Source organism: Rhynchophorus ferrugineus, unplaced genomic scaffold, assembly GCF_030347505.1.
Source record: "Rhynchophorus ferrugineus isolate W39M unplaced genomic scaffold, kcgeb_rfMv2 rfM4, whole genome shotgun sequence".
Classification (NCBI taxonomy): Eukaryota; Metazoa; Arthropoda; class Insecta; order Coleoptera; family Curculionidae; genus Rhynchophorus; species Rhynchophorus ferrugineus.
Window position 1 is genome coordinate 14,991,454 of NW_027472583.1, and position 27,874 is coordinate 15,019,327.

The 27,874-nt window shown below is 34.3% G+C and overlaps 2 protein-coding genes across 2 annotated transcripts; one reads left to right on the top strand and one right to left on the bottom strand.

Moving 5' to 3' along the window:
• Positions 1-851: 851 nt before the first annotated feature.
• LOC143196639 (uncharacterized) lies at positions 852-27,874 on the bottom strand. Its single transcript, XM_076404504.1, has 10 exons — positions 27,713-27,874; positions 27,496-27,660; positions 27,274-27,436; positions 25,058-25,179; positions 21,630-21,871; positions 21,383-21,573; positions 16,486-16,769; positions 12,722-12,881; positions 12,539-12,654; positions 852-1,029 (listed from the first exon to the last, which is right to left on the bottom strand). Exons 1-10 carry the CDS (start codon positions 27,762-27,764, stop codon positions 971-973), a joined length of 1,554 nt encoding a protein of 517 aa, XP_076260619.1. The 5' UTR covers positions 27,765-27,874; the 3' UTR covers positions 852-970.
• Positions 7,772-8,301, top strand: LOC143195683 (cuticle protein 19-like; the record flags this gene model as incomplete). The annotated part of the gene is made up of 2 exons (XM_076403077.1): positions 7,772-7,861; positions 7,916-8,301. Coding segments are annotated over 2 exons (384 nt in total), but the record flags the coding sequence as incomplete, so codon positions are not given.

Genomic DNA, 27,874 nt, shown 5'->3' on the forward strand with positions numbered 1-27,874 from the left:
GCAAATAAACCGATTGATTTCCATAATATTTAAAATAAATTATATTTGTTATCTTTCATACTATTAGTTTTCCTCTTAAAAAATTAAATATGTTTATTAAAGATCCTTCATAATACATTTATTACATTGCAGAAGGTGAATTTTATCTCAACAAACTTAGTCAAGTTTCAACTTGAGTTTCAAGTGAAATTTTAAGTTAAATGTGAATTTGAGAATATATATTATACTATTAATATATAAGAATACTATATAAGAACTATAACTTGGGATTGTTAATATAATGCTTATATATTGATGAATAATTACATATTGTCTTATTTTTTCTATTTCCTTTTTAAAAATATTTTAAAATGAAACATGTTTATAAAAGGTTCCTCATATCACATATTTAATATTATAGAAGATGAAGAATGTACCATGAAATTTTGGAACTTGAAACAATGGAACTATTAGATCAATTTGTGAATTCAAGATAATATATTATATTTATACTATATTCCTCAAATATACGTATAATTTGCAAGAAATGACAACGGTGCAAATTTAAATCCTGACACGCATGCCGTGATCCACCAGAATTAGATTATATCTGCTCGTACTACAACTAAAATTAAACGTTCCTCCATTATAACGAGTAATATATTATATATTTACAAATATACGATATATATGAAATAATAAAAACTATACAGTTTACGATGTGTTGCTGGTGTGCCAAAATTTCCAGACCATCATTTCATACATTCGATCTATTCGTGTAAACAAACCAAATGGATATGAAATATGTTATATATTTACTATCATGGTTTTATCGAGTACTATTTTTAAAGAACATTTGAAAGCGGTTTTCTAATTTTACACCGATACTTCTTACGCTCTTGCTAGAGTTGTGTCCTCGCCATCTCCATCTCTCAGAAAAAAAAACCAAAACACCGTTGAAATACTTTTATTGCCAAGCGTTTTATACATTTTATTCAGTCATTGGTTGTGCTTTGGGTTCTGGTAGGAAGAATGTGAAAATAAAGAAACCTAAAAATAAAAGAGATCTAGAAAATAGGTGTACTATGCCTAAGCTAAATTTAAATCTTTTTATAAATATAAGTGTACAAATATAATTCCGCCTTTTTTCTAGATAAATAAAATACAATGACAATGACTTGATGATATGACAATTGAAAATTAAATATAATCTTATTCAAAGCATATTTTTGGGTTGGGACCAAATGAGATATAGTTGTTCTTCCAAATTTCCTTATTACGACCTATAAATGAATTTTAAACGATTTTTTTTATTTGAAGTTTCATTACGAAAAATCGGTACTTTGTACCTGTACTCTACTGAAGTATTATCCATCGATAGCCGTTACTTTTTCCATCTTTCAGGCATTGTATGGACTCCATCTTGAAAGAACGATATATCTTTTGCGGCATTTTTTCGCATCTTCATAAGAAGTGAAATGCTTCTCAGACTGGTCACTGGTCTGGAGAATATGGCGGGTGGTTTTGAAACTTCCTATTTTAAGGTATGCAAGTATGGTTTCATTGGTTTTCATTGGCAACATGTGGTCGAGCGTTGTCGTGATTAAGAACAATAATGTTGAGTGTTGACTGTTTTTTCGCCCAGTATCTGGCTCAAAGGCATCAATTGTAATTTCATCGAGTAATGCTTTTAAATCCTCGTCTTCAGTTTTATTTGCTACGCACGTTGCTCTTTGTTTCTTGTCTATTCACAACCAGTATTCATATATTATCAATGGAATAATGTTCGCATGTGCCATTTTTGTTGCCATTTCGACGAACTTCACTCGATTACGTCTCTTCCCCTTTCATTTTATTATTTCCATTTATGTTCTCCTACAAATTCCTTTGAGTTCCAGTGAACACCAGTACAATTTAACACACAGTAAAACCATCTGTTAGAAATCTTGTATAATTAATTTATAGGCCCATATTTTCAGTGTTTATGATTCTAATTTTTTTATTATCAGTGAAGATTGTGTAAAAAACTAAGCTTCAAAGAATATTCACAAATAATTTTGGGATGTTCTTAACACCTACAATTGTGTAAGATACAATATTATTTTTTAAAATAGTTTCTTGGCATGGCATTAGCGAAGTCTACTTCGAATTGAATTGAATTATGTTTGTATATCTAATGTCTGACTGGTAAGTTGTATTTTATTTATATTATATTCAATTGATATTGAAAATTCAATAAAATATTTAAGATAATATTAAGCGTTAGTTACAGAACGTACTGAATATAATTTATCTTCAATATTTTAAATATTGGATTAATTGTGATAGTAGATTTTGTTTTCCGAAACTAGTGTCAACTAAAGCTCTTAATTATTCGTTGCTAATAAATTACCCAGCTCTGAGATTTATCAGATAGCGATGAAGATGAATGATATGGTTGAAGAAAAACCAAATTTCAATATCCAGCATCAGTACTGCACAATTAAATGATTTAGTAAAATAAATAACCATCATAACAGGCATTAGCCTGTCTTTGGATGTCTTAAACTACGTCTTGCTTGATATTGGAAAATATCGGTCATTTTTAAACGTATTTACTGAATATAAATAGTATCAGACATCAGAGCAGAACTCAGTTTTGAACTGTTTTAGTGTTAAACCTCTTAAATATAACTATCTTTAATTGCTAATATTTGTTGTTTACAGTTTTTGTAATTTAGTTTTGAGTGTTTTCATGTATTCTGATAATGTTTTACTTTAAAACCATATTTATTGAGGACATTTGGTACAATATATAACCAATATTTTCCATCGCTTTCTACACCTTTTTCTCATCTTTCTGGCGACAATACGATAGTGTGTCGAAAGAACGATATTGGTTTGGCAACGGTCCAATCATCGATTCAATTTCGTGCTTCTTGAGAATTTCGAAGCCGTGTGTCAGTCAAGTCAAGCTGCATCGATCTGAACAAGTGGTAATTAGAGGACTCTATGTGTAATAGTTATGTTGGGTGAGAAAGAACTTCCTATTCAAGCTGTAACAGTGTATAATTCACAATTATTGTAATATATGTACGAGCTTTGCACTTGTTACTAGTTATTGCTGGTCTTTTTACAATAATATGTGGTTCAAATTGATCAAATGACGTCGGTAGACATATGCAATATGTTTAATCCGGGTTTATCAGCTGAATGGCAATGCATATTCCGCTTTGATGACGATTTGGAGGGCTCTCCTGCTCCTGGCCTCTTGGATTAACTCATGATGAGATTCAGACACATTATGATATAGACAAACTCGGTCATGTCTTTCTTGAAATTACAGCATCTGACCTTTCATGACAATTTTTCATACAACAGAAACATATTGAATTAGTTATTTCTTAAATGTTTAGCATAGATGTTTAACATTTTTTGTTCTGGCCTAAAACCATGACGCATACTTTATCGTGGAGACTTGCCCTGGAGTGACAAATTGGACCGGGTTATGTGGCACAGCCTCTGAGTTTGCCAATACATTAAACCGAGACCGAGTTAACACACGGATGCTGTCATATAGGAACAACAGTAATGACTGCAGCAACGGATGAGGTTGTTTCTGCCTGGAAAGGTAGAGGTTAGCGGAAACGCGGTGCTAAGCTTCCAGCATGTCTTCAGAAAAACTTGAGCAGAGTTGTTTTTTGTGGAAGGATTGAGATATGAAGTTCATGATATCTGGAGTGTCAGTATCCCTGTGAATTTGATTATTTCTGACTAACCATGGACCGATTAAGATTCTCCTGAGGAGCTTAATTTTGAAAAACTTAAAGCCGCTTCACCTGGTTAGGTGTAACAAACTTGAAGTAGACAATAGATCCGGAGAGGAGTATGGACCGATGGATTATCATCTTGTAAAATAAGTATTTGATGGAGATACGAAGTCTACAAGAAAGGCAGATCAGAGAAGAAAGCAGGTTTGCTATCCCTGAGCCTTTTTGGATTTGGGAATGCCAATCGAATCGTCGGTCGAAGTGGAGACCTAGGTACGTGATGTTATCCAGCCATGGAATTATTGCGGTGTCGATGTTAATTTGCGAGACGCTTCTTATGGAAAATAATGGCCTGTGTTTTCAGGGGGATTGAGATGTTTAAGGTTATATTATGTGTTATAATAACAATCATTTGTTTTGCATGAGTAACTTTTATTTAGAATAAAAAGTGTATCGATGGTCTATTTTATAAGCCTTTTATCATTCATCCAAGGAAAACAATCAAGATTGTAAATATAATTCCAAGTCAACATCACAATGTGGAATTTAGTTGCAACCTAGTAGTTTTTACATCAACGGCGAATATATGAATATTGCTTCCGAAAAAAATCGATTACACTCAGTGTAAATACAAGCGTTTAGATATCATAAATAAAAATGTTAAAGAACCAGGAAAAAAGTTTCAAGCTTACACACCGTTAAATTACTTTGACAACATATTTCGGCCATATACGCTTGTTGCATAAACTTTTTTGTATTACTTTGGGAGACGATAATTTTTATAACGCATATTATAACTTTGATTTGATATAAAAGGTTCGTGTTTCGAACTCTAGGTATCAGTTATCATTCGAATCAAATAGAATCAACAATATAAACATGAACAGATTAATGGTAAGTTAAAAATTAGTAGAAATCAAATAATTAATTAAGAGTAGATTATGTGTAAAATATTATATAATATTAAACTAAAAATGATAAATCTTAAATGATATTCAACTGTTTAGAACAAATATTGATATTTTATCTGATAAGAAGTAATTTATTTATGTGTTGACACGAGGATTGTTTTTTAATTGATTTCCTTGTGTGAGAACATTTTGAAAAATAATAAATTCAATTTCAATCATCAATTTTGTTCAGGGCGTGAGATAAATAAATTAGTAAAATTGTTAATTATGAAATCCTTCCGAAAAAACCTTTTTTATAGTATCTGCGTTTGTATAGCTCTGTGGCGGTATTTTGGGTCTCTCTGGCTAATTGTTGATTAGTGTTTGATCACATTTTATTGTCGCTGCCTGATCTCTAGCCTACTTGGAACAGGGAAAATAAATTTATGATTGTCTATTGTCTATTCTGGAACGAAATGTAATTGGCAAATACTTTATGTTTTCAGAGTAGACGTGACATACATGCCACTTTCAATAGGGCGAACCAAGAGGTTCGCATCTAAAGTTATTCCCTAGCTGCAGAAAGTTTCATACCTCGGTCTCGAATTCGACCGAAACCTGCAAATTTCAACACGCTACCTGCAAATGCTATGGCGTGTATAGCCTACTATATCTACTACTCGGTAGAAAATGCAAAAGTTCAATTCCACATAAAGTGACCTTGGTTATAATCATATCTGATTAACCTTTTTGGAGTACAGGTGTGGTACGTCCTTGAGAGACAACTTGCACGAATATAGGGCCAGGCGCAAAAACGGACGCAGCATGGTGAGGGTGACGCAGTGAGGGTCACGGCGAGTGTACGCGGGATACAACTACCAAGCGACGAAACCGCGCAAATACGATTGCATTTCTCGCGGTAGTAGGTTTGCTTTAAGGGCCATTGACATTACACTAATAACGACTGAACTGGAATTTAGTTTGCTGGAATCTGATTCGGAAGACGAATTTGAATCTGAAATGATAATGTTTACCTACCAGATGGCTAGTGAAAGGTAACTGAGAAGTTGTATCTAAAAAGAAGAAAGACTCATGGAGAATTCACGTTAATTAAAAAGTTTAGTGAATAATTTCAATTAAAGAATATAATCCTCATGTAGTCTACATGACTTGTATAGTACAAAGCTTGTCGAATCCACACAGATTCTATTAATTCTTCTTTCATTTAAAACACTCACCGCGAAGGACTGCGTTCCGCAGTATCACGTTAGCTAAAGCTACGCTACAGCACGCTGCGAACCAATATTGCGCGGTAACTATCAATCTTTAAATCCACAAAATGTCGCCGTGACTCACGCTGCGTCCAGTTTTGCACCTGGCCTAAGTGTTCCAATCCAAAAAGAGTCCGCGCGTTACCCAATGCCCCATAATCCGTGAGGAACGTGAATGCCCATATCGAATAACGCATCTCGTTCGTGAATGGCTTCACGAATATTCCCAGTGTGCGTCTCCCTTGGCACCTTGCAACATTCCATCAGCTGATTAAAGCTCTACCCGCGGTTTCAGTCATATCTCAGGGTATTTGTCGCCCGCAAAAGGGGAGCATCCATTCGCAATCTATTCACGCCAAGTTATTATTGAAGTAAGATCGATTTTCGGATCGGTATTACAATGTAACTTACGAATTATTATAATTATAATAACTGTAATTATACTATAAATATGTAAATATATATATATATATATATATATATATATATATATATATATATATATATATATATATATATATATATATATATATATATAGACAATGCTAATCCATATGTTTTTAGTTAGTCCTAACGTTAGAAGCAACTTTTATTATTGTGAATAAAAAGGAATTTCGCGTGTTGATAAGATATTGCTTTTTGAAAGGAAAAATACAGCTGAAGCAAAAACTTGGCTTGATGCCGAGTTTCCAGACACTGCCCCAGGAAAATCAACCATCAAGGATTGGTATGCTAAGTTTAGACGTGAAGAAATGAGACGGTGAACGAAGACGAAGGCGCCCAAAAGAGGTTGTTACCGACGAAAACATTAAAAAACCACAAAATGATTTTGAAAGACCGTAAATTGAAATTGAATGAAATAGCACTCTAAAGATATCAACTGAACATGTACATCATATCATTTATGAATATTTGGGTATGAGAAACCTCTTTGCAAAGTGGGTGCCGCGCGAGCTGTATTTTGGGATGCGCATGAAATAATTTTCATTGACTACCTTGAAAAAGGAAGGACCATCAAGAGCGACTACTACATAGCCTTATTGGATTGTGTAAAGGACGAAATCGACGAAAAATGGCGGCATTTGAAGAAAAAGAAAGTGCTGCTTCACTAAGACAATGCACCGTGTCATAAGTCAGTGAAAACGATGGTAAAAATCCGAAGCATTGGGCTTCGAATTGCTTCCTCATCCACCGTATTCTCGAGATCTGGCCACTAGCAACTATTTCCTGTCAGATCTCAAATGGATGCTCGCTGGGAAGAAATTTTCGTCGAATAAAGTGGTGATCGCCGAAACTGAGGCCTATTTTAAAAAGGACAAATTGTAGTACAAAAATGGCATCGAAAAGTTGGAGGGTCGCTATAATCAGTGTATCATCCTTGAAGGGAATTATGTTGAATAAAAAAAAACTAATTTTGCCAAGAAAATTTGTTTTACTATGGTAGGCCGGGGACTTTTTAATTGACCTGTTATAATAGTAAACACCCAAGGAATTAGTTTATATCAGTTTCGTGAATTATTGCTATCGTTCAGGACGACTTATTAACCCTACTAAACCACTGTCTGATTATTGTTTTATGAATCACATAAAGTAATTCAATGTGGTCCTTCAATATGGATAGAATTGACAGATAAAAGGAATATCCATGGTCTTTCAAACTGTATACGCACGTTATGACTTATTTATTAATTCTATTGAACTTCTATAAATTGGTTAAATTACACCAAGTAATTCAATAAAATATTTAGTTGTATATTATTATAGGTCAGTAATATAAATGAACAAACTCTCGTATATTTTACATATACAATACTTTTAATTTTTTTAGTCTTATTTATGTTCCTTTTAACTGTTTTCTTTTTTATTTAGTTGAGTTAAATAAAATAACTGGTATAATTATTTTTATTTTCAGATCTGTATTTTTACACTGTTTGCCACAAGTTTAGCAGTAGCTCATCATGAGGAGCATCAGGTAATATTTTAAGTTTTATTGTTGAAATTTATTTTTAAAGTCAATCATTTTAAGGTACCACATTATCATTTCAAATATGGTGTTCACGACCCACACACGCACGACGTCAAGGATCAGTATGAACACCGCGACCATGACCATGTGAAGGGTGGTTATGTCATGAAGGAAGCTGACGGCACTAAAAGAATTGTTGAATATACTTCTGGTCCACACAGTGGGTTCCAAGCTATTGTGAGACGGGTTGGACACGCTCAACATCCGGCTTATTATGGAAAACATGGTCATGGTGGAGTTGGCGGTACGAGTTATGTTGGAGTGACTCATTGGGGTCATGGATCAGGCAGATAGTGGTTTTATAATAATGTTAATAATTCGTTAAGAACATTTGTATTTTATTTATAAAGAAATATCATTATTTATATATATTTCGGAATATTTAATAAAGTTGATCATAAATTTAATTTCCTAATCATTTTCTTATATATATTAATGGGCTTGACAGACTGGATCAATATAAAGAAAGGGCACATAAGTCCTTCATCAGTCTTCCAGAGGATATCAATCAAATGATGATTACGATCCCAGATGCGAACAGTAGACTCACCACCATGGTAGTTCCCAAAAATACACTCAGACTTCTCTATGAGAGATCTACATAAGGAAACAACTAGTCCCTCTACAATAAAAAGGCTTTTCGACAGATCATTGAAGGGAACTATCCGAATCATCTTATCATCTACACAGATGGTTCAAAACGAGAAAACTTTGTGGGTGCCGCCTACTTGAGAGAAACTTTTGGCTTCCATCACTAACTAGCGTTTTCTCCGCGGAGCTGCTGGCTATCTATATGGCCCTATCTGCCTTGGAAGAATCACGGATTAGCGAATCCATACTAGTAGTATCGGATTCTATGAGGTCCCTAGAACGCCTAAGATTGATAAGGATAGTCCACCCTCTGGTCACATACATTAGAGAGTTGCAGACAAAGCTACAATATAGGGGAGCAAGAATTAGCTACCTTTGGGTCCCCTCTCATAGGGGAATACCCGGTAATGAAAGAGCCGACCACCTGGCAAGCAAGGAAGAGGAGTCAATCAAATTAAATAAACTATTTAGCAAAACAGATGTCAAAATTTACATGAATGACCTCTATAGGTAGTTAACCCAACTGGATTGGGACCTTCTCACAAGAAATAACAAATTATGGGAAATCAAGAAAATCTTTAATCAGTCCATCAATTATAATAACATCAGTAGATATAAGTCAAGTATCATCGCACGACTACGAATAGGGCACTCTAAACTAACTAATGAATATTTGTTCAAGGGGCGGAGCCCACCCCTGTGTGATCTATGCCTGACTCAGCTTAGCGTCAGGCACATTCTTCTGGATTGTCAGAGACATAGTGATCTGAGGAGACAACTAAAAATAATGAGAACATTGAAGAAATTGGTCCAACCTGAGCAGCTGAACCTGCTTATTAGCTACCTGAAGACCGCAGACCTGCTTCAGCATTTGTAACACTCATTAAGAAAATGACTATTTTAAATATTTTATTATGTAATTTATATATGCTGTTAATGTTCCTATAGCCCTTAATGTCTCATAACACATTGTAATCCACCCTAAATAGCCCAAGAGGCTGACGGGTTAAATAAACAAATAATAATAATCGGCTTAATGAAAATTTTGCCTCGCTTTTTAAGGAAAATGGGGGCACCTGGAGACGTGAAATTTGGTATGGTTAAATCGTATGTCGAGGAAGAATCTTTAAGCTTAACACTTTTGTGTAATATGACCTACAAGTAAATAAATTGCAATAAAACGAAATACGCCTAAATCAAATGAAAAAAATGATGAAAAAAAATATGAACAAACATATTAGGCTTTGGTCGACGTGCTGACAGCTCTAACTTTTATACTATAGATTATTTGTCTTTTCTGTAGTACGTAAATCGACCATAGACGCCTAATTTTTAAAATCAAAATTTGGCAACTTTGCACCAGAAAATGCCGGCAGACAATTTTGGCAGACACAAAACGTGTATTTAACTTTAAGCAGCGTTATTTAAGATGTTGTTCCATTTTGAGTTATAGTAGGTTTTGAGGAAAAACGATTAAGAATAGTATGATCAAGTGAAACTATATATTATATTTTTTGGTAAAGAATACAAATTAATATGTTCTCTTTATGGGAAAGTATATACGGCAGTGAAAGAAAAACCCGACAAATGCGAAAATGTCGTCTCACATGCAGCTTTTGATTTGTTTTGAAACCTGGTGAACTCAGAACAGCTAAGAAAAATTGTTCTTGCTTAAGGACTGATAGTATTTGATCTGTTTCTGGAGATAGGATATCATTGTACTGGAGGTAATTCTAAAGTTTATTAAGGCTTTTTGTAAATTTTAGTCGTATTAACTTCTGATTCATTTTAGGTTTGAATATAATCTTAAAATATTTAGAAAACTGAACGCCAACTGATGCAACGGAATATTAACTCTGGAAAATAACAAAAAATATTAAAAACCTTCAAACATAATCCACCTATTGATATCAATTCTTGGGCTAGGAATGATAAAGATAAAGCGGAATTTTCTCTAAACACTTTTTCTTAAAACAGTATTTAATCCGTACCCGCTTGAAATATCCACAACAGAAGAAAATAACATAGTTGAGGCAGCTTTTTACGAAGACGACACTGCTTACTTTGCTTCTTCAAGAGTAGCACCGCACATCCGAAGCAGACTCCAAAAACAACTCGATGAGACGGTCCAGTGGTTACTTTTCTGGAGGTTGCAGGTCAACCCACAGAAAACCCAGGCGATCTTCTTCCACAAGAAGCGTTTTGCATCGAGCATTTCGCGTCTTAAAATCGAGAACGCCGAAATCCCATGGTCATAAGAAGCCACCTATTTCGGTTTTGTCTTCGATCGCAAATTTAGGTGGAATTCCCACCTTTAAAAGTCCCTCCATAAAGGTCAAGGTATTGTTAATTTGCTGTTCCCGCTTATCAACTGGGCCAGCAGGCTTCCTCTATCCATAAAACCTCTCCTGTACAAGATGTTGGTTCGATCAGTCGTTCTATACGGTTCCAGTGTCTATCTAAAATACGTCTCACCTAGCCAGGTGGAACGTCTTCAAGTCTTTCAAAACAACATTCTTAGGAGAATAATCAATAAGCCCCCTGGTTCGTCAGGAACAATCAAATTCATAGAGAAACAGACGTCCCCCAAGTTTACGATTTTATATCCGAGGTTTACTCGAGATATTTCTCCACTCTTCGTCTCTCGGACAATAGATGTGTGGCGACCGCTACGACCCTTTAGGCCACCACCAATTCACCATTAACAACTACAAAGGTTGGCAACGCCGGTGGATTGGTACCATGCAGTTCTGGAGTATAAAAGGCCATCACGACGACGTCTCGCTCTCTTTTTTTATCACCGTCCCCCTGTAACAGTACCACTTCCACAGCGCTACCGTACTTCCTTCACCTTAACCTAATATCCTGTCAATCCTCCCATCGACCACATGTATCAATCGCAAGTTGAAACAAACAACTTTGATTCAACCAGTGTTTTTAGTTCCCGTGCAAATTCCTTCCAAAAATAGTAGTGAGTGTTCTGATAGATAACCGCAGCGGCAGCCACACGTTTCGACCGACAGACCGACCCGACGAACATTCCTACAATTTTTGGAAGGAATTTGCAAGGGAACTAAAAACACTGGTTGAATCAAAGTTGTTTATTTCAACTTGCGATTGATACATGTGGTCGATGGGAGGATTGACAGGATATTAGGTTAAGGTGAAGGAAGTACGGTAGCGCTGTGGAAGTGGTACTGTTACAGGGGGACGGTGATAAGAAAAGAGAGCGAGACGTCGTCGTGATGGCCTTTTATACTCCAGAACTGCATGGTACCAATCCACCGGCGTTGCCAACCTTTGTAGTTGTTAATGGTGAATTGGTGGTGGCCTAAAGGGTCGTAGCGGTCGCCACAGATGTATTACCGAGCTGGCCGATATTTTAGGCCAATAACTCATTCGGCTCTTCGTAGCCTTATTCTATCACAGCCGACACTACCCCGTCGTGCTCTAACTCCAAATTGTTGCGACCTTCTCCGGCGAGCGATTAACTCATGTACCACAAGCTGCGTGGTGTGTTAACGACGCTACGTCCTTGCCTGGCCCTTGTGCCTCTTAACGGTGTTATCGGTTACGGGCACCCTCCTTACTAATAGTAAGAAGTATCAGTTAGGGTCATTGGATCAGCTGATAGGGTGAGGTTTAGTGGGTAGCCCAGAGGCAGTCTCCACATAACCAGTCCAACTCGCTTATTCCTGCGGGTATTCCCGACCAGGTATCCGTAACAGGATTCCCCAGAGCTCTCAGAAAAGTGTTTCAAATTAATAACGTTCATATTTAATGCCTTGTAAAGATTTAATTACTTTCCTAGCACATGGAAAATGGCTCAATTCAAAATTATGGATCACTAGGAATTAATTCCAACTCCTAAATAATAAATTATATCACTGATAGTCATGAATGATTTAGAATAAGACAAATTAAAAATTAAATACCGTCAGATGTCAATATAGGAAATAATTTAAATTTATATTGATTGATATCAAATTGATGATGTTAAGGTAAAGTAGATTATACATTATTTATACTTACAGAAACATAATAAACTCATTATTAAGTTTAGTACCTTCATATCAGCAATTGCAAAAACAACAATAAATAAAGATAGAAAATTTCCCAAAAAACTGGTGAGGCCCCATGCATTGCCCCTGTAAAGGAAAATAACCAGATAAATAAAATATAATTTTATTATTTAAAGTGTTTTTTATTATTTACCTGATAGCTGTTGGATACGACTCAATTCCAATCAAAGAAATTGTTGATCTGATTGCAGGAAATGCGAACGCAATAAGGCAGCAGCACAACAGTTTGAATAGGTTTAGTCGCAGATAATCGAATAACAAAAAACAGCATGTGGAAATAAGAAATCCTGAAACTAAAGGCAACAATGGAAAAATAATGTCGTTAATTGCTTGATTTGTTCGTATTAAACGCAAAAACTGCTTTGTTGCTATATATTTAGATACGTGCAGATCAATTTAATTAATTCAATACTGTCATCATTGTTCGAAACAGTTCTATTTTTTAATATTTAAAGTCACCTTTTTATCAACGAGGATTATCTGGACTGGACCTACAATTTAACGTGGGCTCCGAACCACGGTTCTCGGCATTAAACCTACCAACTGGCGAGTGACCAACTTTAAAATCATCCCAGAAGATATCCGGTCTTACCCAGCTTGGTTACTGGCGTGACTGGGATCATTTTCCTTGTAGGATTTTACACTCTTGCGTAGGACAGTCACAAATATTAAACAATCACAAACATAAATTTACGACCATATCCTAGAAGTTATCGCAACAGCAGGAGGACCGTCCTGTCGCCTTTACCACTGCGCCAACCAAGCCGACGAAAATAGTTGTTAAATTTTATCTTTGGCATGATTTTTAATTATCTGTGCTCAATTCTCATGTCCTGTAACGTTAGTATTTCCAGTTGTTTTGAAGGAAGAAGAATCGAAGAATCAACATCAATATTACTACAAATTAAATGGTATTTTTTGCTCTGTGATGAAAAAAAAACGTGTTGACAGTCAACAAAGTATATGTCAGCAAGCAGGATTTTCTTTCTGTTTTTTTATATACCCAATAAAAAATTACAATTAAAGTAACTTTATTTTGTGTTTAGTTGAAACCTTGTGTAAAGTTAGTGACTAATCACCCAATCCCAAATGTGGGAAACCACGGGTTCAGCAAGATGATACATGAACAATACATTGAAAGAACAAGGTCACAGTGATATCAAATTATAAACAGCTTGCAAAGTATGGCAAGGAAAATGATCCCTCCTGGGATGAGTTCTAAGTGTTGGTCACTTGCCAGTCGGTAGGTTTAATAGCGAGGAGCGTGGTTCGGAACCCATGTAAAGCAGTAGATCCAATCCAAATAAACCCTACTCCATGAAAAGGACTCTTTAAAATATAACAAAAATATCAGAAATATAATTCACGATATCCAACTTACTAACGTTTCTTAATGAAGTATTGCCAAAACTCTATAACGTAAGACAGTCGGGTGTAATGACAGTAGGAAATAAAATCGGGTTAATGTTCTGATCAATCGTTAAAAACAAACGACAATCGACTGGAAAACATATAGGAGCGACCGTAAAAAACTGTTTTAACTACGGCGCTACCGTTTTATAGGTTTCCGTCTCGTGTTTGCAGAAAAACGACATGGAAAGCAGCATTTTTCCGTTTGATTGTTGGTCGGAGATTTAAGTGGAGTGTAAACAACGAAATTCGAAGCGTACGCTAAAATATTTAAACGTGTATATGTTGAGGGTTATAAATAACCGTAGCCAAATAAACCACAATCCGAACTAGTTTTACTGTGTGGAAAAATAAATGCGCTTCCTAGTGTTGGGCATAATCGATATAATTTTAATAATCGATGTGATCGAAATAATCGAATGATCACGAACTTATTTAATTATGAATGAACAAACCCCCTTAAAACAAAACATGCTGTGACGATCATAAATATCTTTGATAACTGTTCCAGTCAGTGTGGGGTTTTTAACATTACCAACCATTTTTTGAAGACAGCCAAATACTTCACGAAGTAAAACGATTCTGAATTTCTTTACTATCTGTGCGTCCGGGTAAACAACACTTCCTAGATCTAGAATTCATTTTCTATCTTCATCTAAACGCAGAATTCTTTATGTCAGGTATACTGAAAATGGCGGCCATAGAGGATATATAGAGGTTTTACTTAGGCAAAATTGAGGAAATGTTTTGCGTTGTTCCTTCAATAGTGGCTATGACACCACTTTTTTGAATGGTTCATTTGAATTAGCCTACAAAAGCATTTGATTCGCTCAATTCTATGACGCGATTGTTTGCTTCAGTTTATTTACTACGCCACTTTTGTGTGTCTGACATAAAGTACGATCAGCATTCTTGTGTCTTAAATATAATCGTTATAATTTGATTTTAATGTTTCTTCATTCTCAAAAGAGTTGTGTATCCAGTGTATGTACGGAAATAAAATCCAACACCCCAAGGTTAAGGATATATATTGTGCATAGCTTCTATTTGGTACGTGTACAATTATTTATATAAAGCATTTGTATTCATATATATGATTATTTACAAGAATACCACAGAAGAACTCATGAAAATATTGCCAACACTTTAAAACCAATTTGTGTCCAAACTGGGCGATGGTAAAATTACCTTGAAGGTAAATGTAAATTGTCATCAAATAAAAACCTAATTATTTTCAAAGGGTTCATTTACTTGAAACAATTGAATATTGGTTAAGATACTTATAATTAATATTAAGGTGTAAGGCTCCTTAACCGTGATAACCTTTTCAACAAGGATGTTAATAAAATACATTAATATAAAATAATATAATACAATTTACAAACCAACAAAATGAGCTTGATTTTATATACATTTGATTTTGATACACTCTATTTTACCATAATAAGAGCACAGCAGTAATTTTAAAATATATCATATGCTTTAATGTTTTGTTGCTGTTCTTTAAAGTATTACTTTTTGGTATGTTTTCTCCATTTTGATATATATTATACGATTTAACTGTTGTTAATTATCCGTTCCATAATTTTCGCAATAACATTGTAAAAATAATAATAACTTGCCTCAATATATTTTTGTGTTGAACAAGTAAGTAAAATATTAACAGCTGTGCTACTCTGCTTTCAGTATGAGGGAACAAAAATATAGAAACTTTAATACAATTTATTTGAATTGATATCACTAAAAAATATAAAAAAGGGAAAAAGAGCTATAGACAATTTTGATTATATTTGCCACTAGATATGTTATGTTTTCAATTAGATTGCTGCCATTTATATTTATATTTCATTAATATATATATATATATATATATATATATATATATATATATATATATATATATATTCATATGTTTTAGCTTTTTAATATAGTATAATATTTGTATCTATATAGAACTTTATATTAATACACGGTTTTAAAAAACTACATTTTGATTTTATTTGAAATTTTATTGGTCATGTGACGTCAGAGGTTAGTCACGTGATGCGTGTGAAATTGTCGACCAATGAAATGCTCTCCTTATAAAATACTTTCATTACAGGTGCCTGTAATGATAATTTAAACTAACCAATGAAATTCAGCGAAATGACGTCCTTAGCGCATTCCTGCTGAGACCACGCAAAACAATTCTTAAATTATTTGTATTAAGTTAACACTCTATATATTACTCTATAATGGTGCCCGAAAACAGTAATCGCACCATAGAAACGAAGTGAGCCAATCAGGTTCCGATAACTTAAAAGCGACATCTACATGTTGGACGTTGTGAGACATTTCCCCAAAACTTCCTATATAGTTTAATATCTATTTCTCTGTGTACAAAATCGATATATTTCGATCACTTCGATCATCACCGTAATACGATCAACACTACTACATTATTACTAGACCATACCGCGATAGTTCTCCACAGAGAACAAAACTTACATAATATCGTCTTTCTTCCCAGGGTGTCCACGGCCAACATGCACAGCAAGATGCCCGGCAACATCGTACTGGTAAACAAAAGAATATTCTCGTAGTAAATTCGATTCTCTCGGTGGGCGCTGCACATGTTTCTCTTCATGTTTTCCTTGTCGAACATATGATTGCGATAGGTGACGACATCGTAAACGGGATACACGAAATTCAGGCCGGTTATTTTATTTTCCGATTGTCCCGCTATTTTGGAGGTGAGATTTTTGGATAGGATGGTGTTGAGCTGGAAACATCTGAAAACATTCCTACGTTTACTTAGTTATCATATTTTATTTGTCACTTTTTGATTAATATATCTTAACTAGGTTTCATTATCAATTTTGTATCTCTTATATATTTGTTTTAAGAAAACATATTAGGTGAATTTATTATATTAAATATAATAATCCAATCTTAATTTGGAAATAGATTTTAGGGTTCATTTAGAAAGTTCACGCTTGTAAAAGAAAGGTCAGGAAATGGAATTACTAAACTAAAAAAAGTTAATTTACTTTTATTGTTACACTTAATCCCGCATATTCAGGCGTTACTCATCATTTGCTATTCTTATTTTTAAGAGTGACTCAGTGTCATTAAAAAACATATGTCCTACTTTATTATATAGTTTTATAGCTTACACTATATCCAGTTTCTATTTATATCTTCTTTTTTACCAATTCAAAACCACATAGTCATTTAACTATGTATTATACTAATAATTATAATATTGCTTAATACCAATATTACAATTATTAATTTGATAACCTAACTAAAATGTGAGATCAGGATTTTAAGTAAAAAGATATTTAGAATGAAATTGGACGAATCATTCGTTGAAATGTCGATCTTGTTAAAGACTTTTAATAAAAATCATACTATTGTGATTAAGTTATCAATCCTAGTACGTCCATAATTTCTTTGTGCACTGATATATAAATATACCAAGTTTTTTAATATAATATAACATGATTCACATTCAATACACTTGTTCTAGTGATGTTAGTTTCTGATATTCTAGTGATTTTCCAATATAAGTTTCTTAACACCTGAATATTTAATATATAGATATTTTTAGAGTGGTCCTTTGTCTTGATAAAGCATTATCATACAACTTATTACATCCATTTTACCTAAAAGGTCATTAGTTATTAGTCTCTTGTTTTGATTCTATATTAATATGATAGATCCAAGTCTTTTTTACAATGATTGAATGAGGTACAAAATATTAGCTGCTTGCATTTATTCTTACCACTTTTCACTATCACTATTACTATTAATCAGAATATTTTGCATCATTTTCTACACCATTTTCCATATATCTGACAACATGACATGACTGTGTCGAAAGAATGATATTGGTTTATCAACGATCCAATCATCGATCCAACAAGTGGTAATCAGAAGGCTCTGTGTTATGTCTGATGAGTACGCTGGGTGTAGCAGCGTTCCCCAGTTGTGTTGCAATAATGTATCATTCGCAAATCTAGTAACCTGCGGTCTAGCGTTGTCATGCAAGAGGACGTATTTGAGATTATCGTAGTGAGCCAATTTTTGGCCAGTTAAAATACGTCGCAAAAAACCATTATATTTTTCCGTCAACAGTAGTAGTCAATTCGTGGGTAGCCATTTTCTCTCATTTTGGGTTTTTGTCGCTGTATGGAAACAGTTGATTCAAGGTTAATTAAGTTAGCTGCAAACCTCTCTGAAATTTCTTTGAACGTTGAGCTAGGTTTTCATTCAATAAGTCTTGCAATTTATTGTTTTAGAACTTGTTTGGTTTGTGGCGATCGCCACGACCCTTTAGGCCACCACGAATACATCAACAGTACAAAGGATGGCAACGCCGGTGGATTGGTACCATGCAGTTCCAGGGTATATAAGACCACCACAACGACGTCTCGCTCTCTTCTATTTTCTCCATCCCCCTGTAATAGTACCACTTCCACAGCGCTACTGTACTTCCTCTACCTAACCTAATATCCTGTCAATTCTCCCGTCGACCACATGCATCACTCAATATCTAAATAAACAAGTGGTTATTAAACCAGTGTTTTTCAGTTCTCGTGCAAATTCCTTTCAAAAATAGTAGTGAGTGTTCTGACAAATAATCGCAGCGGCAGCCACACATTTCGACCGACTGACCGACCCGACGAACATTCCTACAGGTTACTCTGGCATTAAAATCGCCACTTAAAACCAATAATTAGGAAAACCGTTTGTTATATTTGTTTGAATAAATAATTTTGTTTTTGTGAAATGGCAACACACCATATGCGCGTAATTTGTTAATTTTGGGACGTTTCTTCTCATTCTTTGCAGTATTGTTGTTGTGTTGTGTATATATTATAATTTGATATTATGTTTTTCTATTATATATTATATTTTATTTTTCTATTATATTATTATGATATATTATATTTTGTCTACGAATTTTCATTTTTTTAATGGTTTGACGCGTTTACCTCGAATTTTCAGGATGGGTAAAACTTTGTACACGTTTCCAAGAAAATGTAGAGGGATACAAACGTTTTTACTGTACTACACACATTCCTAGAGAGATGTAGCAGCTATTGCTGGAGTTTCAGTCTGTTGTCAATTGAGTTAACATTAAAATTGATAATTAAAAGCTCCTTGAGGTAAATCGCATTGGTAAACGTGACAGGAAAAGAGTTACCACACTTCGTACCGATCGAAAAATCAGAAACATCTGACTACTATAATAAATGACGAGAGAACAATGCGTAGGTTGTTGGTTGAAGATAATCTAATAGGACGACTTCCAAAAAATCACATCTAACCGACATCATGACAAAGAAACGACTCCAATGGGCTAGACAATAACCAATTATTACTGTTGCAGACTGAAGTTGAGTAAGTATAACTTTTTGAATAGTACAATTGGCCAATAACGATTCTCTAATATTACTTCTGTTAATTTACAGGTTTGGACGAATCAACCTTTCAAATTTTGATTGACAAAAGTTTTTTTGTAAGACGACGCCCTGCTGATCATTTTTACGCATATTGCCTTGTAGAGAAGGTTAAACAGCCGGACACTGGTGTCATGGTGTGGTCTGTTATCTCAGACCACCATGTGTCAAAGGCATAGAATGCCTATACATTGTAGAAGAGGCAATGAGACTGGACCAATACAATCGAGTACTAGAAAGAAGCCCGGTTACTACCGCAGATCAATGAATGGTTCCCTAACGATGACAATTACATTTTTGTGCATGATTCGATACCATGTCACAAAACCAGAAAATTTACTGTCTATTTGGTGAAAAAATCACTGTTTTTCCTTGGCTAGGCAATTCACCAGATATGAATCCCATAGAAAACATGAGAGAATTCCCAAACTGGAGACTGCAACGAAGTGATAACCACCAAGCAGTATTCCCTCATCCGAGAGTAGCATCACAACTCTAAACTTCACGAAGATGCGAAAATATGTATTGAGAGCATGTTCCGATGCATGTTATTGTGGAAAAAAATGGAGAAAATAGAATTTCGCGTGTTGATAAAATACAGCTTTTTGAAGGGAAAAAATACAGTTGAAGCAAAACTTTGGCTTGATGCCGAGTTTTCGGACACTGCCCCGGGAAAATCAACCATCAAGGATTGGTAGGCTAAGTTTAGACGTGGTGAAATGTGCACCGAAGACGGTGAACGCAGTGGACGCCTAAAAGAGGTTGTTACCGACGAAAACATTTGAAAAATTATTTTGAATGGTCGTAAATTGAAACTGATTGAAACAGCAGACACTAACGATATACACTGAACGTGTACATCATATCATTCACGAATATTTGGTTATGAGAAAGCTTTGTACACAGTAGGTGCCGCGCAAGCTCGCTCAAAAACATCGACGTGTTGATGATTCGGAGCGGTGTTTGATGATGATCAAGCGTAATAATCCCGAGTTTTTACGTCGATATGTGACAATGGATGAAACATGGCTCCATCAATTCACACCGAAGTCAAATCGACAGTCATTCGACTGGATTTCACACGATGAACCTGCTCCAAAGCGTGGGAAAACGCAACAGTTGGCTGGAAAATTTATGGCGTCTGTATTTTGGGATGCGCCTGGAATAACTTTTATTGACTACTTTGAAAAGGAAAGGACCATCAACAGCGACTCATCACATAGTATTACTAGACCGTTTGAAGGACGAAATCGCCGAAAAGTGCTGAGTCACCAAGACAATGCACCGTGTCAAAAATCCATGAATTGGGCTTTGAATTGCTTCCTTATCCACCGTAATGTCCAGATCTGACCCCCACTGACTATTTCCTGTTATCAGATCTCAAAAGAATGCTCGCTGGGAAGAAATTTTCGTCGAATGAAGAGGTGATCGCCGAAATTGAAGCCTATTTTAAACAAAGTACAAATCGTACTACAAAATTGGTATCGAAAAGTTGGTGGGTCGCTATAATCAGTGCATCACCCTTGAAGGGAATTATGTTGATTAAAAGAATCTAATTTTGCCAAAAATTGTGTTTTACTATGGTAGGCCAGGGACTTGTGATCTGGCTATGTGATGCCAAATAGTGTTGTCGCATTAAATACTAAAATTAATTATATTATTTTTTAATAATATTAAAATTACTAAAACTAATATTATAAAACTGTTTTGTATTTTTTTTGTAGTTATTATAATCCCAATGGATTACAGATATAAACAAAAAAATATATAAAAGATCCACAACTAAACATTCCTTACAGAAATTCAATTAAACTAAAAAATTAAATAATCTCAATATTGTCCCTAATAATTTGGCCAGCCATATTACGCATCGAAATACATGCCAGCTCATAATATTTATAATGACAAAATAAGGAATTTAGAAATTGCATATTTACCCAAATATGATAACAAACGTTTTCATCAGCACTAACACAACTGTAATATTTCGAAATCTACTGGAAAGCATCAGCTTCATTGCCATCCACCATCGCCAACATAATTTCGTGAACGTGTCCAGTATACTCATGGGTTCTATGTAGTTCATGTTGTAACCCTTGATCAAACCCTTCATCTCTTCTTCCGTTACCTAGAATGGCCACAATATAAAACAATTATCTTACTTACCAATTATCTGACACCTACTTCGAAATAATCGGCGAAGCTAGATTTGTTGATGGCGTAGGTTTGTTTCAGGATGAGAAACGCCAAGTAGTTCCTGTTCATGTGGAGAAAGTAGCGAGGGCTTTCTTCGAGAAGGGCGCAGGCGCACGCTAGCACCAGATTCATTCCCCCGCAAACCGCCAGGATAATTCGCCAACTTGATAGGCTATGAGGGTGATTCTTTCCGCCCAGAACTGTGGGCGTTTCCAATAGTATCACCAAAACTAAAAACAGAATTTAACTGTTAATTAAGCTGTGTAGGTTTTGTGAAGTCATCTTAAAGTTTTTGGGTGTGCCGAATCCTGAATAAAGATCAAGTATAAAAATATTTTTAATAAAAAAATTGAACCGACTTTAAAAAATAAATGAGGAACTCACTAAATTTAAAAAATAATCAAACTTAGATTTTAACCTATCTACTACACGTATTTTATATTCTCCTATATACATTTTTAAGCCACAATTTAGCTTAGTACATAAGATAAACATGTATATATATATATATATATATATATATGTATATATATATATATATATATATATATATATATATATATATATGTATATATATATATATATATATATATATATATATATATATATATATATATGTATATATATATATATACGATTTTCCGTCACATCGGCTCAGCAATAACATTATACATAAATATTCGATTATTTTAGATAAAAATATATGAAAATTTTGTATGAATATGTCTCTTCCCCCAACAGATCCTGATTTGGTTAATAATAATTTTGCTGATACGTTATGGTCATAATGAATTGTGGGTCAGTCATCTTTGCTTTTGAGAGGTCTGGAGACTTTAGAACTATGTATTTGAAGCAATTTCTGTATTTGAGAAGTAATTTTACAAATGATCAATTATAACTTTATGTGCAGTGGCGGCAAAAGAACATTTTCTGGAGGAACCAATGTTTCTTGGAGGACGTTTTTTTCACCAACTTGAAACCTCTTTGCGAAGAACTGTTTTTAGCCTTTAGGGTAATAGGGACCGTTATTTATTGGCAATATAAAAGAATGTAGAAAATACAAAATAGATAAAGCGGATGGCAGCGGTGTTACCTGGAGACGAGGCTTGGGCAGTAGATGGTGGCACGTCTAAACTTAACGGTGGTCAGATACTGAATGATTGGAAATACCCTTCAATAACATCCCAGATGAACGTCTCGGAGTTGCCAGCTATTCGTTATCGTGTTCTAGTTGTCGCTGCTGTCACCCCGCCCGTGTTCAACATATGGGATTATATTTCTGAGTACTTTGTTGACCGTTATTCCACGATGTAAAATTCGACATGCCTCAAGGTCGCTACAAGCCCAATGATTTTCTCGGTCTCTGCCATCTCATAGACACAAAAGGCAAGAGAATTTGATAAACTCAGCTTTTGCACACAACTTCAAAATCGATGTAAACCTGCCAACCATGGTCCTCATATTTTATTTTAGCAAGAATCAATTTCAGGTTTATAGGTTTCTTTGAGACCTACAGAAATACTTTTAAAAACAGTCGTTGTTATCTGTTTTAGAATTATTTTCGATAAGTCTATGAAAAGACACTATAGTGCTGTATTGTACTCGATGGTAACAAAGTTCTTGCATCCTGGAATATTTTATTACGATTATTTTATTTTTCAGCATACCAAAATGTATAGAAATCGCTTAAATAGACACAAACACCTTTTGTCTTGCAGAACTGTCTAATTATTTAAATTTGTAGTAAGTTTAAAGGTATGTATTATTCTTAACTAATTTTATTTTAATTCAATGTAATATTGTTTTAAAAATAATGTTTTTAAATTTAAGAATAGAACATTTTTTTACAATTAAAGTTGCATTAAATGGATTCCTAACCAAGTTATAAATTATCATGTTTACGATGATAGTGCTACAGGAATATCTGAGGGAATATACATAAATAAACTTTTCAGAATATTCGAATTCCTTAGTGGTTAGATAGCTTAGAGATGACTCGTTCGGAGGCCATAAACTAACGAGACATCTCGATTTAGACTCTTAGATTTTTAATAAAATTAATTCAGAGGATTTTTCCAAAGTGTGACAGATAATAGCTATATATAAATTTAGGTTCTATTGTATTGGAGATCTCTGTAACGTGAAGCTGATTTAATCTGATATATAAAACGATGAAACGTTGTCTTGAGAGAACATTGTTTTGCCTAGGTATTTTTGCACGAATTTTTACATGCAAAAGTTTTCAGTAATAATTTGTGATCGTTATTTTACTATTTTGGGGAAAATATTCGAACAAAATTTCTTTTACACTCTAAAAACACATTTTTGATCGATTTTTGGAGATTATAGAGGTGTTGATTTTATTCTGGATTAAAATGGTAAACCCAGGCATTTTTAATAGTGATAAAATAAAATGCAAACTGATTTCCCACGTCTTTCGCATATATTACCTTGAAGATTTATACGTTCACTTTGTAATTCAGTATCACCAACTATCATTTCATCATCCGAAAGACGTGATATAAAATACAACTATGGGGTACCGCTAGCAAATCTAATATATCCATCATTCAACGGTTTCAAAATAAAGTGTTGCGAGCCATTGTTGATGCTCTGTACTATATTTCAAATAAAGTGATACAACGCGATATTCCTCTAGAAGCTATAACTTCGAAAGAGTGTCGGTGCATCCCAATGTACCCGCTAATCAGCTAAATATGCGACGTGATAGTGAAGTGCGTGGACTAAAACGTTTAATACTGGACATATGTAGACTTTAGAATAAGCTTTAGAAGATCGCTTAATGGAGTGATTTTCTGCATGCCATGTAAATATAATATAGACATAAGAAATACTTATTGCCTATAGGGCAGATTGTGGAATCACTAATAGTAAAAAAAAGACGTGATTGAAACGATTAATTGTGTACATCTTGATACATCACACATCTTGTGATCTTGTAAGGTAATGTAATAAGTAAAATAATAATTAAATGTTGTTTGTTTTGATACATGAAAAAAAATTGTAAGGTAAAAATTAATTTTTTTGCATGGCTACATGTAATATGGATATTGCCAAAATACCTAGGTACCTAGGTAAAAAATATAAAAGAGAAAAGGAGGTTTGGTAATCAAAATTGTAACATGTAATCAGTATATTTAGTAAATTCAAATATTGTATTTTTAACATATTTTGGACAAATGATTTTTTAATTTACATTTTTTTACTTTATAATATTTAAGCCAATAATAATATATATTTAGAAAATAAGTTATCAGTTGTCAGATTAGATATTGTTTAAAGTTTTAATTTCTCCTGCAATATAAATATTTTTAATCGTATTATTTAAGGGAGATCGCATTCTATATACTATTTTAAAATATGACACTATGTTGCATTTTCTGTGTTTAACTTACCTGTCGCTAAGACATAACCGAAAATTCCGATAGCATCATACAGTACTAAATAGAAACCTCTTCGCTCTTTTGGCAGCAACTCTCCTAATAGTAATTTGGAAGTCAATCTAGATGTTTCTAATCTGGAAATCAAACATTATATTAAACTATGATTCGATATTAATTTAATAAATTATTAATTAATGAAAAATATTAACACAATGAATATTAGGTATGGTAGTTAAGGGATATTTATATTGTATGTATTTTTATTTCCAACCAATTGACTGGCACATTTATTATTATGTATACTTCATTTTACAATAGAAAAAAACTTATGGCATTCACTTTTTTCTTTCTACAATATTCTATGACTTTTAGTTTCCCTATAGGAGATGGATAAAATAATATACATAACACTCGACGTATACACAATATTTGTTTGTATAACAGGTCAATCGAAAAGTCTCCGACCTGACACATAGATGGTACTACTAGAATTAAATCCCTATGTTTCTTAGTTACCCCTAACCATCAAAAGATGCGTGTATAAATTTGAAAGCTGTCGGATCATCAGTTTGTGAATTATAGCATTTTGGGTGAACCAACTTTTGTTATTGTGAACAAAATGGATGAAAAGGAATTACTCGTGTTGATAAATATTGCTTTTTGTCATTTGCAAAACTTGGCTTGATGCCGAGTTTCCGGACACAGCCTCAGGAAAATCAACCATCAAGGATTGGTATGCTAAGTTTAGACGTGGTGAAATGTGCACCGAAGACGGTGAACGCAGTGGACGCGTAAAAGAGGTTGTTACCGACGAAAACATTAAAGCAATCCACAAAATGATTTTGAATGACCGTAAATTGAAATTTAATGAACGTGTACATCATATCATTCACGAATATTTGGGTATAAGGAAACTCTGTGAAAAGTGGGTGCCGCGCGAGCTCACTTTCGACCAAAAACAACAACGATTTGATGATTCGGAGCAGTGTTTGAAGATGATCAAGCTTAGTAAACCCGAGTTTTTGCGTCGATATATGACAATGGATGAAACATAGCTGCATCATTTCACTCCGAAGTCCAATCGTCAGTCGAGTGAACTGCACACGATGAACCCGCTTGAAGGCGTGGGAAAGCGCAACAGTCGGCTGACAAGATCATGACGCCTGTATTTTGGGCCCAAGCGACTTGCTGTTCTCAGATCTCAAAAGAATGCTCGCTGGGAAGAAATTTTTGTCGAATGAAAGGTGATCGCCGAAGCTGAGGCCTATTTTGAAGCAAAGGACAAATCGTACTACAAAAATGGTATCGAAGAGTTGGAAGGTCGCTATAACCAGTGTATCACCCTTGAAGGAAATAATGTTGAATAAAAAAATTGCCAAAAAACTGTGTTTTACTATGATAGGCCGAGGACTTTTCAATTGACCTGTCATTAATAAGGTGTTGAGCTACCATTTGTTTTTAAAATAGCTTCAATTTTTCAAGGAGTAGTGTCCCGAATTATTTCCAAAGGAATGTTGTCCCATTCTTGTACCAAAACATCCACCAAATGCTTCAATCATAGAAATGTACTCTTAACTCTTCGCTCTAAAACTCCTCATAAAGGTTTAATCCTGATAAAGGTTATGTTGAGGTCGATTATGATGGCTAAGAAAAATATTTAACGATATTTTGATGTTCCTCAAACCAAGACTGAACCTTTTTGGCGCTATGAATGGGCGCAATATCAACTTGGGATATGGCAGGGTTTGACAGCAATATGCTAGTTATAGTAAGAACTTCATCATTGAGGATACCGAGATATTAGTTCGCAGGAATCCTATCAGTAATGTGAGTGAGAGTACCAGTTGAATACAACGATAGTACCGTTCAAATTGTAAAGAAATCCTCCATGCTTAAATGTAGAAAGTTGACAGTCCGGCTTCATATGCTTCTTTTGGGGCTCTCAATATTATTCTCCAGTTAATACAACCCAACCGTTTGTAGGAAGTAGTGTAAATGATGAATCATCTGACTATACAATATTATATTAATCATCAAGGGTCCAGGTTTTACGATTATTGCACCGCTTTTTTCGTAGCTTATTGTAACGCATGATAGTACAATAGTTAAAATGCGCAACATTTTAAACGTACCTGAGTAAAAAAGAGAGAAAAGTAAAAATTAAATACCACACCTAATATAGATGATTGAAATATTGTATATTGAAAGTATTTTAATGCTTATATCACCCTACTCCCAAGAAGATGGCAGCAATATTGATGATGTATAAACTGTACGCAAACGCAGAAGCAAAGGTAGACATGAACGTGCAGATCAGCCCGTAAATCAGGTACTTCTTCCTCCCGTATCTGTCGCACAACGAAGCCATAATGATACTACCAAAAGCACTTCCTAAAATAAAAAATTAATCAACCTTTCCCCGACATAATCCATTTAAAATCGTTAATTACCAAAATAGAAGGTCGCGAATATTTTCAAAATAAATGGTTTTGGAATGCTTAACGGCTCGCAGCTGGATAATGCCAAGGAAAGTGGAAACGATACAAATGTTATCGAGTTAATTAGGGAACAGATACATGTCATCGATAATATAATCTTGTTATAAAAGCCCCAGCCTAAAATTTAAATAATGGCATCGAATTGTTTGTAGTGTTACGGTAAGTATACCTGCATTTTTTAGATACGTTTCGAAATTTCGATTCTCGACACTAATTTCCATGTTTATTTTGGAATATCTTTGACAAATTTCTGTCACTTTTTGGTGATAATGTGACACGTACTTTTGTGTCAATTTAAAACTGAAACAACCTTTACGAGAACAATTGTGGG

What these genes read in the sequence shown, in the direction of transcription:
- LOC143196639 (XM_076404504.1), bottom strand. Translation starts at nt 27,764, where the DNA reads ATGGAAATTAGTGTCGAGAATCGAAATTTCGAAACGTATCTAAAAAAT. An exon ending in CGGTTATGTCTTAGCGACAG is followed by an intron (nt 21,872 to 25,057) that starts GTAAGTTAAACA and finishes TTCTGTTTTTAG; the next exon opens with TTTTGGTGATACTATTGGAA. An exon ending in AATGAGTTTATTATGTTTCT is followed by an intron (nt 1,030 to 12,538) that starts GTAAGTATAAAT and finishes TTTTATTTTTAG; the next exon opens with GTTTCTTTATTTTCACATTC.